This window comes from Balaenoptera physalus, assembly GCF_965194825.1.
Source record: "Balaenoptera physalus genome assembly, chromosome: 2".
Taxonomy (NCBI): domain Eukaryota; kingdom Metazoa; phylum Chordata; class Mammalia; order Artiodactyla; family Balaenopteridae; genus Balaenoptera; species Balaenoptera physalus.
In genome coordinates, this window is record NC_138883.1 from 103,979,511 (window position 1) to 103,995,230 (window position 15,720).

General features: G+C 37.5%; 1 protein-coding gene and 1 long non-coding RNA gene across 5 annotated transcripts in view; one reads left to right on the forward strand and one right to left on the reverse strand.

Moving 5' to 3' along the window:
- LOC309654354 overlaps positions 1-15,720 on the forward strand; it is a 498,770-nt gene that overhangs the window by 441,692 nt on the left and 41,358 nt on the right. The window lies entirely within an intron of this gene.
- ADAM10 (ADAM metallopeptidase domain 10) overlaps positions 1-15,720 on the reverse strand; it is a 110,705-nt gene that overhangs the window by 44,453 nt on the left and 50,532 nt on the right. For all 4 annotated transcript variants that reach the window (XM_082446278.1, XM_082446281.1, XM_082446280.1 and 1 more), the window contains 2 exons: positions 10,184-10,284; positions 3,565-3,714 (listed from right to left, as the gene is read on the reverse strand). In XM_082446278.1, the coding sequence (XP_082302404.1) occupies positions 3,565-3,714; positions 10,184-10,284 (251 nt within the window). The remainder of the gene's footprint in view (positions 1-3,564; positions 3,715-10,183; positions 10,285-15,720) is intronic.

Below are 15,720 nucleotides of genomic sequence, written 5' to 3' on the forward strand. Positions count from 1 at the left end.
CGGACGCTTTTCGTCGAGTGCCGCTTTCAGTTGGTCTAGCTGGGAGCAGTACTAGCTGGAATTAATCGTTTCGTTTTCCGGAAGGAGCTCATAATAGAGGACTCCCTTCCAATCCCACCATCTACACAACATCACCTTCTCTGGACGAAGACCGGCCTTTGGTATGGTTGGTGGTGGTTCATTTCGCTTGCCCCACGATCTCTTCCGTTCCACATTATTGTACAGCAAGGGTCCCCAACCCCTGGGCCGCGGACCAGTAGTGGTCCTCAGCCTGTTAGGAACTGGGCTGCACAGCAGGAGGTGAGCAGTGGGCAAGCAAACGAAGCTTCATCTGTGGCTCCCCATCGCTCGCATTACCGCCTGACCCATCCCCCCCACCCCCATCCGTGGAAAAACTGTCTTCCACAAAACCAGTCCCTGGTGCCAAAAAGGTTGGGGACCGCTGTTGAACAGTATTCACTTTTCATTGCCCGTCACAATTTGTTTTAAAAAACAGAACGTTTTCGTTACGTTTAAGTAGAGAATCACATGCGGAAATACGGGCAAGGTTTTTTTCGCTCAACTTACGTGGAACCCAAACATGAAAGCGAGTAACATAACCGAGCTGGTGCAAATGCTTTTCAGTGCTTGATTTGGATATTTTGAATATGTCGGCTATCTCCCACGTGGTATAACGTTTATTGTTCTCAATTAATGTCTCGATTTGATCGCTATCAACTTCAACTGGTCTACCTGACTGTGGAGCATCGTCCAGCGAGAATCTCCAGCACGAAACTTCACAAACCACTTCTGACACGTTTGATCAGTCACAGCACCTTCTCCATACGCTACACAAATCTTTTTTTGCGTTTCAGTTGTGTTTTTACCTTTCTTGAAATAATAAAGCATAATATGCCAAATGTTTTTCTTCCATCTTCAATATTAAAATGGCTACACAAAAATTCACCAATTTTTATAAGTTTTTTTTTAATGCATGCTGATCTGACAGCTGTCACAATACAATCTAACAAAATTGTTTCAAATGAAATTAAAGACAATTAAGCACTACTAGTGACATCTTATGGAAAAAACTGAACGAACTTTTTGGCCAACCCAATAAAATTTGGTTTCCTCAATCCATCCTGCAATGTCATACCTCCATGCCTTTTCGCATGCTGCTTCCTTATGCCTAGGGTATCTACCCCTTAGACTCAGCTCAAACATCTTCTGTGAATACCTCCCTGATAATATCAGGACACTCAGTCATTCTCTGACTTCAGTCTTTCCATTGATGCACTAGTACATATTCTGTAAGTTTTGTCTACCATTTACTATATGGTAGGCGCTGTTTTAGGTGCTGGAGGTATAGGGGTGAACAAAATTCAGAAAGTCCCTATAAATTTACAGATTTATTCTAGAGGGGGAGGAAGGGAAGGAAGTAATACAAATATAAATAACATACATTCAGATTTTGCTAAATTCTAAGAAGAGATAAACAGGGTTATAGAACACAAAAAGATCCTCTTTTTCCTAGCTGACTCCCAACTTAACTCTCTGGCTTCTAAACCACTCTACAGACAACCTTCCCATCTTCATTTACAAAAAGCACTCTTGCTACCACTTATGTGAAAACATGCATATATATATAGGTTCAAAACTATTTTCAAAGGAATTATATAAACATAAATAGTCAAGTAAAAGCATTAACAATAATAATTTTAAAAGTAGCCCAGGTTGCCAAACAATGATAAAGAATATCATAACACTGCTGATAAAGTCCATTATAAATCTGTGCTATCTACCCTCAGCTTGGCCTAGCAATCCCTTATCCAATTCTCACTGTTCCTTGTCCACCCCCAACAGTGGTAGTTCAAACATTTTTCCACAGATGACTGATCAGACATCTTACTTTACTGAGAGTTCATCTTGATCTCCTGCTCTTTTAACCTTCAAACTTGTCTTTCTTTCTTTCTTTTTTAATATTTATTTATTTATTTGGTTGCGCCGGGTCTTACTTGCGGCAGGCGGGCTCCTTAGCTGCGGCATGCAAGTGGGATCTAGTTCCCTGACCAGGGATCAAACCAGGGTCCCCTGCATTGGGAGCACGGAGTCTTATCCACCGCGCCACCAGGGAAGTCCCCAAACTTTTCTATCTTTATCCATTTCTATCTCCCTCAAATGGTAACTCTTCCTTAAAGAGTAACTTTTCTATATTCTTAACCCCAATCTTTACTGGATCTTCAAGGACACTGTTTCACATCAGTTTTTCTTTCTCATATCTTACACTGCTTCTCTACTGGATCATTTTCGTCTTCTGACCAACTTCTCATGTATCCCCCTTTCACTCAAATATTCCATATTATTTCTAAGCCACCATTTATTTTTCTGTTTTTCACATCTCTTGAAACCCTAACTGCTCCTGCCAACCCATTCCTTATTGTTCACAATGTTTTCACCCTCACAACTTTATTGAGAGCTTGCTTAAAGTCCATCAATAATATTCTAATAACTAAAACTCAGCTAACCTTTATAATCATTCTCTCTTTTTTTCAGCATTACTGAGGTATAATTGACAAATAAAATGTAAGATATTTAAAGTGTACATCATGATTTGACATACATATACAAATATACATTGTATATTTGACATACATATACATCGAGTTAATTACTTTGTAGTCATTCTCTTTGGTATCTCCACATATGACACTATTGGTTATGCATTTTGTTGTGAAACTTTGCTTATTCCTTGGCTAATCCTATTTTATCTCCTACCTCTTTAACTATTATATTTTAGCCCATAGCTTCTCCTTGTCATCCTATTCACTATAAAGAGATTTTATCTCCCAGTTCCTTCCCTTTTGATTTCATTCTCTCTCCTTATTTTAACTATCTCTTTTGCACCCTTAAATTCCATGCAGAAAGCTCAAGGCTAACCTCTCCCAAGCTCCAGTTCTACATTTTCAATACCCTATAATCACCATGTACATGGGCTTCTAAACGCGTCTAAAAGTAAGTTCATCACCACCAACAATATGAGTCTACCATTTATACTAATGACACCTCCACCCTCTCAGTCTCAAATCCTTGGACTCAAAATGCATTCATCAAACTCTCACTGGATACCTTCAAAATGAAGGATATTTTGAAGAGTGTCTCCAAAAAATTTATACTTCAATAAGACACAAATGTAGATAGTAATGTAACTTAAAAAGTGTTAAGTACAAGGAGAATACAGAATAGAAATTAATTATTCTTATTAGAAAGGCTCCTCTACCTTTCCCTCCTTTAAGACCACAAATGACAATTTGACCCTCTTTTCCAAGCTCAGCTCCCAGTGTCATCATCTCCTTCATGAAATCATTTTCTTACATCTCTCTTTAGAATGACACTAAAATATCCTAACTGGTCTTTCAGTTATTTGTGTTCTTATCGTACATATTTTCTCATATCACAACTGAAAATACATACTCTTTATTTTTGCAAAATGAGATATGCACTAACTTTAATTTTTAGAGGAATATACAGGTATAATGAAACAATATGAGAATATGAAAACTAAAATAGTAGCAAAATTATAAATACCTGGGCAATCACAGCCTCTCGTGTTCCATAATATTTAAAAAACAGATGATCAGTCTGAATATAAAGCTGACAAGTATTTTTTTCAGCTGAAGTTGTACGTTTTTTCCTCAGGAGTTCTGGACCGTTAATAGCATGTTCTTCTTGAGGTGTCTATATGTCAAAAAGAGTCATTTCTAATCAGCAGTATGCTTCACTATTATAATTTTATAAAGTTAAGAATACACATTATAAACAATTTCACTTTCTACTTTATTATGTAAAACCACAGGTATTTCCTTGCACTGTTAAAAATTCTTCATAAACACCACTTTCAGTCTCATAACATTCTACTATATAGATGACTAATTTATTCAAGCAATTCTTTAACCTTGAAACATTTTCAAAACATACCATTTAATATGTAAATATAAAGCAAGTCTTACAGTAGTTTACAATACTTTGATATCTTCCTCTACCTCACCTCTAATACTCAATCTATCACCCAGCCCTGTCAGATTTAGCTTCTAAATACTTAGGGCATCTGTCCATTACCTCTAGCTCCATCACATTAGCCCAAGCCACCATCACTTATTACCTAGAGTATTGCAATCTGAGCGATGGGAATCTATCTCTATCCACTTGTGGCCTTCAATCTAATCTTCATACTGCAATCCTTTCAAAACACAATTTTCAAAATATTACCCACTTGCATTTGTATTTCAATGATTTCCCATGGCTCTAAGGATAAAGTCGTAAATCCTTTATATGCACCACCCAGTCAGCACTGCAGACTCTACTTACCTGCCCAGTTTCGTCCCATTCCGTATTACTTCACAGAGAGACCCTACTACATTACCCAACAATAGCTCTCTGTGCTACAGCTACACAGGCCTTCTTTCCAATCCTCCAACACACGGTCTGCATCCTGTCACAGTCTTTTGCACACGGTGATGCTGTCTCTCCTGATCTAGTTAACTTCTTTTCTTCAGACTCAGCAAAGATCAATTCACCCCTTATACCACCTCACAGAACAATGTACCCATGTCCTTTACAGTTTATCATGTGGTTATTTGTTTATTTTCTGTCCCCAGCCCACCACCATTATTACTTCAACCACTAGAATGAGAGGTCTGGAAAGAAGGAATTATCTCGGTGTTTGCGTCTCACTATACTGCTATCAGCTAACACACACTTCGCAGGCAAACAGTAGACACTCAATAAGTATTTGTTCAAAGAATTAACACTGCTATTGAATCCAAGCACTTAAACATTTGTTGACATCTAAAAGCACCATGTTAAGTGAATTTTGATGACAGAGTAATAGAGAATTCAACTTAATTCAATTTTAAGCCACAATTCCAAATTTACACTCACATTTTATAATTTCCTTCTCCCTTGACAACTCCATGTTTGACTGTTCTCTTAGTTACTGTCTTCATTGTACTTTTATCTATTTTCGCTCAGTACATCATTCTAGGATGGCAGTTACTGTTTCAGCACATTCCATTGTCTTCTGGTTTCAACTGTTTCCAATGAGAAATGAGCTGTCATTTTTACTGTTGCTTCTCTGAAGGTGACTAGACTTTTTTTATTGGTTGCTTTGAGTATATTCTTTGGTTTTTAGACTTTTCTAATATTGTACTAGTGTTATTTTCTTTGTGAAAGACTTTTCCTGCGCTAATTACAGGGTTTACTAAATTTGTTGTTTGATATTCTCTGTCATATGTGGAATTCTCAGCCACCATCTGTCCCTATTCCACTCTCATTTTTTCTCCTTCTGAGATATCAATTACGCATACTTTAGACCTTTTTAATGTATCACCTATGTCTCTTAAGCTCTTTTCTGTATTTTCTACACTTTTGTTTCTAAGTGGTTTACCCTATTTTTTTATGACGTACTATTCAGATCTAAGCCCGTCAAATCCTTCGTTTCTGTTGTTATATTTTTCAATTCTAGAATTTCCATCAGGTTCTTTTGTTCATTTTCAATTTTCTGCTGAAAATTTTAATTTCCTCTTTATGTACTTGAACATATTATAAGGTCTGTATCTGTGTCTGATCATTTCATTATTCACATACCTTTAGGTTGTTTACATGTCTGACACCCCAGCTATACTGTAAGCTCTCTGAGGGTGTATACCTGTCATTTATTCTTGAATGGCTAATGTTTGATAAATAATTTTTTCCCTCTCACTCTTCCATCATGTTGTCTCATTTGCTAATGTGCTGATTATTTTGAACTGAGTGCCAGATGATGTACATGGAAAACCATAGATATAATCTGAGGCAACAAGTAATGATATCTTTCTCAAGAGAAAATCTGTTTTCACTTCTGGCAGGCAATGAGCCTTGGTGCACTAGTAATCCTCGATTACCTTAATCCAATCAGAGATTAAGAAGATGTGGTGTGAAACTTTAACCCCTGGGAGGGGAGGCAGAACACTTTCTGATACACCCTTACTTCTAGGGAGCAGCCTTTCATTCAAGATCCCAACCTGAAGTCCCGAAATAGTATTTTTATCTTTAGCCTCAAGAATCTGGAGGGTTCTATTCAGCTTTTCAGTCTCTTAGCTACCTCCTCAGGAACTGGAAGATAAAGCTAGAGAAAAGGTAGCCCTGAACGTCAGGCTCACCTTCCTAAGTGCCCTCTTTTTTCCCTAAGATCTGGTCCCACACTTCTTCACAGCTTTGTTATCTCTCCAACGCCTTCTAACAAATACACACACATGCAGACACAAATATAAACATAAACATATATTTTTTTAAATATTCATATTTTGAGGTCAGGTTGGTCTCTATTAGTTGTTCTAAACAGGAGAAGGACTACTTCCCTATTTCCTGAAAACAATTCTTTGTCAATGTTATGAATTGTGAATATTGTCTCAAAGTTTATAACTGTCTTCACTTTAAGGTGTCCTTCACTCTTAATTTTCATGGAGTGAAATACATCAATTCTTTAATAGTCAAAGATTCCATGCCTTATTCAAAGTGTTTCTCTACTTCAAAATACAAAATATTTTTTAATATCTTCTTTTGTCAAGTGTCTTTTCAAATGCTTTTGCCCATTTTTTAATTGAGGTTTGACCATTTTTTAAAAACTGAGTTATAAGAGTTCTTGTTATATTCCGGAGAAGGCTTCTGTCAGATATATGTACTGCTGACATTTTCCTCACAGTCTGTGGCTTCTTTTTACATTTTCTTAACTGTATCTTTTGAGAAGTTCTTAATTTTGACAAAGTCGAGTTCGTAATTTTTTTCGGCAGGGTATTTTTGTGTCCTAAGAAATTGTTGTCTATTCCAAAGTCACAAAAATTTCCTCTATGTTTTTATCTAGAAGTTTACGTTTTAGCTTTAAGCATGCAGATTTATTATCCATTTTGAGTTTATTTTTGTATAAGGTGTAATGGTATAAGTTGAGGTTCTTTTTTTTTTATGGATATTCAATTGTTCCAGTACTATCTGTCAGACTGCTCTTTTGTCCTTTAAATTACCTTGGGATTTTTGTGAAAATCAACTGGCCAAATGGATATGGACTCTCTATTCTGCTCCATGACCTAAGTCTATCCTGAGGTCAAGACGACACCATCTTGATTACTGTAGCTTTACAGTAAATCTCAAAATCAGGTAGTATAAGTCCTCTAGCTTTTGTTCTTTTTTGAAAATTGTTTTGGCTATTCTAGGTCCTTTACATTTCCATATAACTTTGAAAATCTGTTTGTCAATTACTAGATAAATCCCCACTGGGGGATTATATTTGGTTCTTTTATTATAATTACTATTCTCTTCTCTTTGTTTTCATAGTTTTTTGTAGTTTTTTGAACACATTAATATGAGGTGTTTCAAAGCCCTCATGTGCTAATGCCTGTAATTTCTAGTCTGTTTCTATCTGGGTGGTTTTTTGTTCTGATTATGGATCACATTTTCCAACTTCTTGAGCTTCTTGTCATCTAGCAATGTTTTCTGAACATCTGACATTCTGAATGCTACATCGTTGAGTATCTGCATTCAGTGTCCTTCTTTAACAAGTATTATTGAGCTTTGTTCTGACAGGCAACGAATTTACTTGAAAATCACCTTGATCTTCCTGAAGTTTGGTTTTTCAGCTTAGTTAGGACAGGTCTGGAGTAGCCTTTAGTCTAGGATGAGATTAGCCTACTCCAAGCATGGCTTGGGATCTCTACCAAGTACAAGTTCTGATAGTTGTTCAGTTCATAGATTCCTCAGTAGTTTTTCTTTCTCGGGTAGTTTTCTCATAGAATCCTGCCCTGTGCATGCAAAGCTTAGAATCCGGCTAAGATTCAAGGCGACCCCTGTGCAGATATCTATAGTTTTTCTCAGCATAGCTCTCTCCTCTCAGGTACTATGTCCATAAATCCAGATACCTCAGCCTTCCAGAACCTGAACGTATCTCTTCAATTGTGCAACAGTGCTGTGCACTTCTTACTCTTCTTGAAATGCCCTTCACTGTGCCATTCCTAAAATTTTGCCTCCAGTCAAAAAGTCAGGGAAATCACAGAGATATTTATTTCTCCTCTCTCAGGTATCTCAATCCTGTACTGCCTGTTGGCCAATATTTGAAAACAATTGTTTCTTTTTGTTGTTGTTGTTCTTGTTTTGTTTTCCAGTTGTTTTTTGCAGGATGGCTAGTTGGATACCTGTTACTCTATCACGGCTGGAAAGGGAAATCTCCACTTACTTGTTCTAAGAGTTTCAAAGTTTTCATTTTAGTACTTTACAGAGTTTTGTTTTGTTTTAAATATGATGTGAGATGAAGATCCAACTTCATTTTTTCCAAATGGATAAACATTTTCTCTGGCTCCATTTATTCAATAGTCTCTACTTTCCTCCCTGATTTGAGATTTCACCTCTACCACATAACAAAGTTTCATATACATATGGATCTGTTCCTGAGCACTCAATTTTACTCCTCTGGTCAATTTGTACATCCCTATGCTGAAAGTACACTCTCAATTACTAGAGTCAGTCTTAATATCTTCCAGGGTAAATCTCTCTTTCCTGTTCATCACCTTCAGATGGGCCTCACTTCTTCTTAGCCTTCACTTTTCCGTGTAACATTTTAGACCCATCAAGTGCTGTGAAAAATCATGTTGTAATTTGTATGGAATTGCACTGAATCTACAAATCAATATGGGGAAAATTAATGTTTTTGTATTAGGTATTATGTTCCAATTTATATAGTATACCTCTCCATAATAAAATCAATCATCTATAACATTTCTTATAAAATTTTGTAATTTTCCTTATACAGGTCTTATAATTCTTTGTTACGTTTATTCTTTGATACATAATATTCTTGATATTATTTTAATGGTATCCTCTCTTACGTGACATTTCTGGTGGTTTGTTGCTGATATAAAAAAATACAACCTACATTTGTATATTAAATGTTATGTCTAGCCACTGTTAAACAGTATTATATCTAGCAATCTATACTCTCAGCCTCTCTATCCACATTGCCGATACCTTAGTACAAGCCACTATCACTTCTCAACTGAATAACTGCAACAACTCCTAATTAGTCTCCTTGTCTCTAGTTTTGCACCTCACTCTGAAGTTAAGAATTCTTTACTGGTCTTGCTATCTCTCTGGCCTTGTATATACTGTTCCTCCTCTTTCCATCTCTTCATGGTCAACCTAACTTCTGCTTTTTCTTTTAGTTTCTGATTATTGTCCTCAAACACTTGCAAGGCTAGGTTAACTAGTCTTCTTGTGTGTAGAATATCACCCTTTGCTTAATCTTCTTCCATTTCCTACTATCTTCAATTTTTCTGTGTCTCCAATTAAACTATAAACTTTGTGAGGACAAGCCTTCATCTTAATTTCCACATATTCCCAGAACCTATCACAGATCTTCTGACATATGGGAGATCAATACAAAATTGTTCAATGAAGACAAGAATAAAATCTCACTTAGACTTAAAAAGACCCATTTGATATGGTATTATTTATGCCATTTTGCAGATTAAGAAACATACAAATCTGCATTTGCGACTCAAGAAATGTTAATCAATGCTACTACTTTTAGAAAGGATGTTCAAGATATATGATGCTTTATTATAAAAATAAATTTTTTTTAATTTTAAACTTGTGTTTTAAATAACCATAAAACTATCACCTATGAATGAAATAAAGGAGGTCAAAAAAGAATAAAACGTCAACAGTCAATGGCAGAAAAACTTAAAATATCAAAAGTACTATGATTTTTATTAGGGTAACTAACCATCTTGGTTTGCTTAGAGACACATGATTTTCAACGTTAAACTGGAGAAGTCTCAGGCAAACCAGGGGAAGTTGGTCACTCTAATTTTCATATTAATACAAACACATTTATACAAAATACATGTTCAGACTGGATATTTTTTAATTTTATGATAAAACACGTAAGAGAATATTTTGGACACGTTATGTTTTTTGGGTCATGCAGATTTGTACTCAAATCGCAGCATCACACCTTTATTATAAGCAAGTTACTTGGCCTCTTTGAGCATTAAAAAATATAAATATTTCCCGACGGCAGTATAAATCTTTTAGAAATCCTAGAACATACATTTTTAATGCAGAAACACAAACCCAAGTTCACTTCCATTTCTTAAACACAAGTTTGTATTAAAATCCTTACCTGTGTTACTTCTTCCACACCAGTCATCTGGTACTTCCTCATCCTTTCAAATACTGAATGATCTGCACAGCCCCCCTGTGGACCATACTTATGGGGATAGTCTAAAACACAAAGAAGAAATATTATTACTGTCACATGTTTAGGTATTACCAATTATCTTATAAATGAAAATTTAACTGTCATAATTAATGAAAGCCATAAATGCTTATTGGGCTCCAATGGGAAAGGCATTATGCTAGGCATTCTACTTTTAAAACCTGGCAGGTTCTGAAGTTCTCCTTCAACATCATTGGTCTCTAAGTTTTTGTCATATGAATGATTTGTGAATTCTAAAAAAGAATAATAATCATTCTTTATTCTGCGTTTAACTTTCCCAACCTGTCCCACTTCAGATACATAGAGCATTTTAACACTGCAATTTACTTCATTTTGTAATTTATAACTTTCCATTCAAACACATTAAATTTCTTATTCTGCAAATGTACAAAGCTACCTCAATTTGAACTACAGTTAGGCAAATATAATATCATATTTGGTTTGAATTCCTTCAATGAATACCAACTAGTCATAAGAGAAAGTAACCTAGAAACATGCTCTATGGCATAGTAAAAGCAGACTGAGTTTAAATTTCTTCAATGTATAATTCAAGTGAATGCTTTACAAAGCAATAACTATTTTATTATCACTTGTTTTCCGTTTATAATTAAACAGTGATTAATTTAGCCTTAACTGAATTGTTTCTATTTCCAGACAGCTGTTCAATTTAGTGTAGTCATTTAAAAGTTTATTCCACTCTCTCAAAGTTCACATACTTCCCTTGTTAAGGTTCTCCTTAGTTCATGAACATATTTTATAATTCAATCTACTACCCATAATTAAGAGAACTATCAAAATAAAATATGGAGACATGGGTTAGAGGGGAAGCACTGAAACATCCTTAAGTAGCATATACTTATAATACATAGAATTATAATTAGAAACACTGTGTCTTAAGTAAATCTAGAACCTGAAGTGGACACTAGTGACCTATTTCACTGGAAATACTAACTAAATATCACAATACAAATCTAAACTGGCAGGTAGGAGGTAGGGGTTATGGACAACCTACTTACATTGATATAACAGCTCTGATTTAAACGTTAGTTTTTACCAGAGGTCAAGATTGCAACAGCTGTAAAATTCCAATCAATAAATGTGGAAGAAATGATAGACTTAGGGACTTCTCTGGTGGCGCAGTGGTTAAGAATCCGCCTGCCAATGCAGGGGACACAGATTCGAGCCCTGGTCCGGGAAGATCCCACACGCCATGCAACAACTAAGCCCGTGCGCCACAACTACTGAGCCTGCGCTCTAGAGCCCGCGAGCCACAACTACTGAAGCCCATGCGCCACAACTACTGAAGCCCATGCGCCCCAACTACTGAAGCCCGCACACCTAGAGCCCGTGCTCCGCAACAAGAGAAGCCCCCGCAATGAGAAGCCCGCGCACCACAACAAAGAGTAGCCCCCACTCTCAGCAACTAGAGAAAACCCGCGTGCAGCAGCGAAGACCCAATGCAGCCAAAAATTAAATAAATGAATAAATAAATAAATTTGTTTTAAAAAAAAAAAGAAATCAAGGGGGAACCCCAGAACTCTCCCTGTTCTTAGGAAGACATTCCCTTGACCCCCACTTACTTAAACACTCACAGCTATCTACCACTTCCTGCCTTGGGAACATCAGGACTATTCTCATTGGGGCTCAGCTTTTATAGTCATGAGACTACACCATCAAGTACTCCAATTTACTATAAGTTTTTGCTGCCTCCAATTCACTACTTCCCTCTATTACCTTATTTATAGCTCCTAACTCACTGTCACTCTCTCTGATACCATCCAATCATAATTCTTAGTGATTTCAACATTAATGGGGATGATCCTTCCAATACACTCATCTTACCTTTTCTCCAACTGTCTTCTCCTACTTCAATTTCTGAAACCCCTTCTTAATCTCAACTTCCTCATCCTTTCTTTCCACCACTCATCTTTTCAGAACATTCCCTTTAGACTCCAACAATACTTCGACATCTCAAAAACCCTTCAATCCACCTATGCTACCACCCTGTTCACTAGTGGATATTCTCTTTCTCCTTATTCAGCTTAAATCCCATAGTCAATTATTATTATAATTACTCCACTGCATTTACCTTAAACTCCCTTGCCACCACCCCCTTCCCATCTCTCCACCAAAACCTGTTTAAATTCAGCTCTCTACCTATACCGCTCCAGTTGAATGGGGCTGGAGAAGCAACTGGTAACTGTAACTATTCTCATTCAAAAATTATAATCTGGGGGCTTCCCTGGTGGCACAGTGGTTGAGAATCTGCCTGCCAATGCAGGGGACACGGGTTCGCGCCCTGGTCTGGGAAGATCCCACATGCCGCGGAGCAACTGGGCCCGTGAGCCACAACTACTGAGCCTGCGTGTCTGGAGCCTGTGCTCCGCAACAAGAGAGGCCACAATAGTGAGAGGCCCGCGCACCGCGATGAAGAGTGGCCCCCGCTTGCCGCAACTACAGAAAGCCCTAGCACAGAAACGAAGACCCAACATAGCAATCAATCAATCAATCAATAAATCTTTAAAAAAAAAAAATTATAATCTGTAACCTCAAGCAGTTCCTTTATGCCATCTGACAATGATAATGTATTTCCAGAGTCCCTTCTCAATCCTATTTCACTGTTTAACTTCAGGCAGTCCGCGCTTTACCACTGTATTGTAGGCAGTAAAACGGACCATGCAAGCTGAAACTATACAAAGTGATCTTAATAATCAATGGGGAAAATTACAACTGCTCCATGGCCTTCAAAATTTTTTGTCAAACTACTGAAACTCTCTTGTTATTTATAAATGTGTAGGGGAATTAAAAAATAAAACTATTATTTATATAGTACACTATAATTTAAAACATTATTAACATCAAGGGACTTCCCTCGTGGCACAGTGGTTAAGAATCCGCCTGCCAATGCAGGGGACACGGGTTCGAGCCCTGGTCTAGGAAGATCCCACATTCCGCAGAGCAACTAAGCCCGTGTGCCACAACTACTGAGCCTACACTCTAGAGCCCGTGAGCCACAACTACTGAGCCTGCATGCCACAACTACTGAAGCCCATGTGCCTAGAGCCCGTGCTCCCCAAGAGAAGCCACCGCAATGAGAAGCCCGCGCACCACAACAAAGAGTAGCCCCTGCTCGCCACAACTAGAGAAAGCCCTCGTGCAGCAACGAAGACCCAACGCAGCCAAAATTTAATTAATTAATTAATTAATTGTTTTTAAAAAAAGAAACATCAAGAATTAGAATATTTAAAAGAACTAGAGTGTTTTGTTTCTTTGTAAATTGTATCTTATATATCATAAATTTTATATATGCTTCAAAATCTGTCAGCACAAAACTCTCCCAATAGAAAAAAAGGAATCGAGTATAAAATGTTTCCCATATACTTTCAAAACTTCTAAAAGAGCCTATTTTCCCTGGTCACCACATTAACTATGAAAATGGACAATGACATTTTCCCTCTAAAATTACTGACAATATAATCCCCATTTCTAGAAAAAGCCTTTGTTCAACTAATGAATAAGCCCTCATTGAGATGCTAAATCATAGGATGCAACTGTAGTTCCCCTGAAAAGGCCAAACAGCATATTCTTTCACAAAGAATGAGTCATTGGCGTAGAATATTCAGCCTATTTAAAACAAAGATCAGCTTTAAATCTACGGCCTTTCTTCCAGTTCCTCTGCATGCCAACCTCTTGCTTCTGTTTTGTTGTAGAAAGCACAGATATAAATAATACATATATTGTGATACCACCTCAAGCAGGAAATAGCTCTAGTTAACTCTCAATCATCCACTCCAGGAAGGGGGAATATTTACAGTTCAGATCATCTGCCCAAGGGATGCATAAAACACCCACTTCTCACTACAGACTAACTAGACTAGACTTTACCTCCTCACTACTCCCAGCAAGCCATCCCTCCCTCAAAGTGACTGCCAGGTTAGGAATTTGACTGCAGAGTCCAAAGCTTTAGCTATGAGATAACTCTCTAACCATCAAAACTTGGTGTAATTCCTCCAATGACACACTATGAATCACTAAATTCAATCAAATGACCCAACTTTTATGGTATTCATTGAATTTAAAAGACAGTGGTTCCACAGACACTGTACAAAAAGTTGATTTGTTAGGTATCTGAAGGGTAGGTAGGTTGGGTCCTTGCCCATGAAAATGCCATTGACTCCCAAAGTTGCCAAAAATCCACACGGATTCATTGAGACAGTAAACAGATGAGCAGACTCTTTGTTTTCTTTAAGGAGAGATGATGAGTGTGGAGGAATGGACGGATGGGCCAAACAGCCCCCAAATACCCTTCCCTCTTCCAATTGCAGTGGACAGAGGCCCTTTCTCCCTAGTGCCCCTTTCCCCATCCCCCACAACCAGTCTCTGTTTGGGGAGGGTGGGGAGAGCAGGGAGAGAAGGGCATAGTATGAAGGACAGTAAGCTAAAGATGGTCCCCTTTTCAACATGCACTCACAACCCTGCTCTCCCAGGAAACAGAAACTCAGAGCTGGTCCAGGCATGTCCCTTCCCACCCTTGTTTTTTAAGAAAGGTTAGTGTTGGGGGCCAAGGGAATCACGGGTATCAGGTCAACAGGAGAAACGTTGCTCTATTATTCTGATCAGGAGACTGTAAAGTGCGTTAGTACAGAAACTTTGCCCTGTTCATCACTGTATCCAATGTATCTGAAAGTGTCTTGTACAGATTAGACACTCAAATAATAAATAAAATAAATTTATTAAGAAAAAAAAAATGATAAGTAAGACCTAAAGGGCTATTCACCAAAATGCTAACGGTGGTGGATACACTTCATCTTCTACTTAATTCACAAGCAAAAATGTCTATTTTATATAGTCATTTGATAATCAGAAAAACCAAAAATATTTCCAGTTTTAGAGCAAAAGCAGTTTGGAATCATCAAATTTTAGAAGAAATAAGAAGTATTAATGATCTACATACTCACTTTATAACACGAAGAAAATGACACCCAGAAAAGGTAAAGTTACTTACTTGCATAAGGTCACAAAGCTATTCTAAAACTTCGTCCAGATTTCCCTTCAAACCACTTTCTCATACAAATGCCATGCCTCAGTTCTGACACATCACCTCTTGGGCTTTTTCCTTACCATGTCTCCCACTAACTTGTGTGATCTTAAGCAAATGAATTAAACTCTGCAACAGTTTTAACTACAAGGTCAGCAGTTGATCTACAAGGTCACCTTTTTAAAAATATTTTCTCATTTTTTGGCTGTGCCACGCAGCATGTGGGATCTTAGTTCCCCGACCAGGGATCACACCCGCACCCCCTGCATTGGAAGTGCAGAGTCTTAACCACTAGACCGCCAGGGAAGTCCCCTACAAGGTTGCCTTTAAGTCCATGATTCTGCAGGGGAACAAAATCTGCCACCCCAAAATGTCTCTCTCTGGCATAAGGATTATTTTAGAC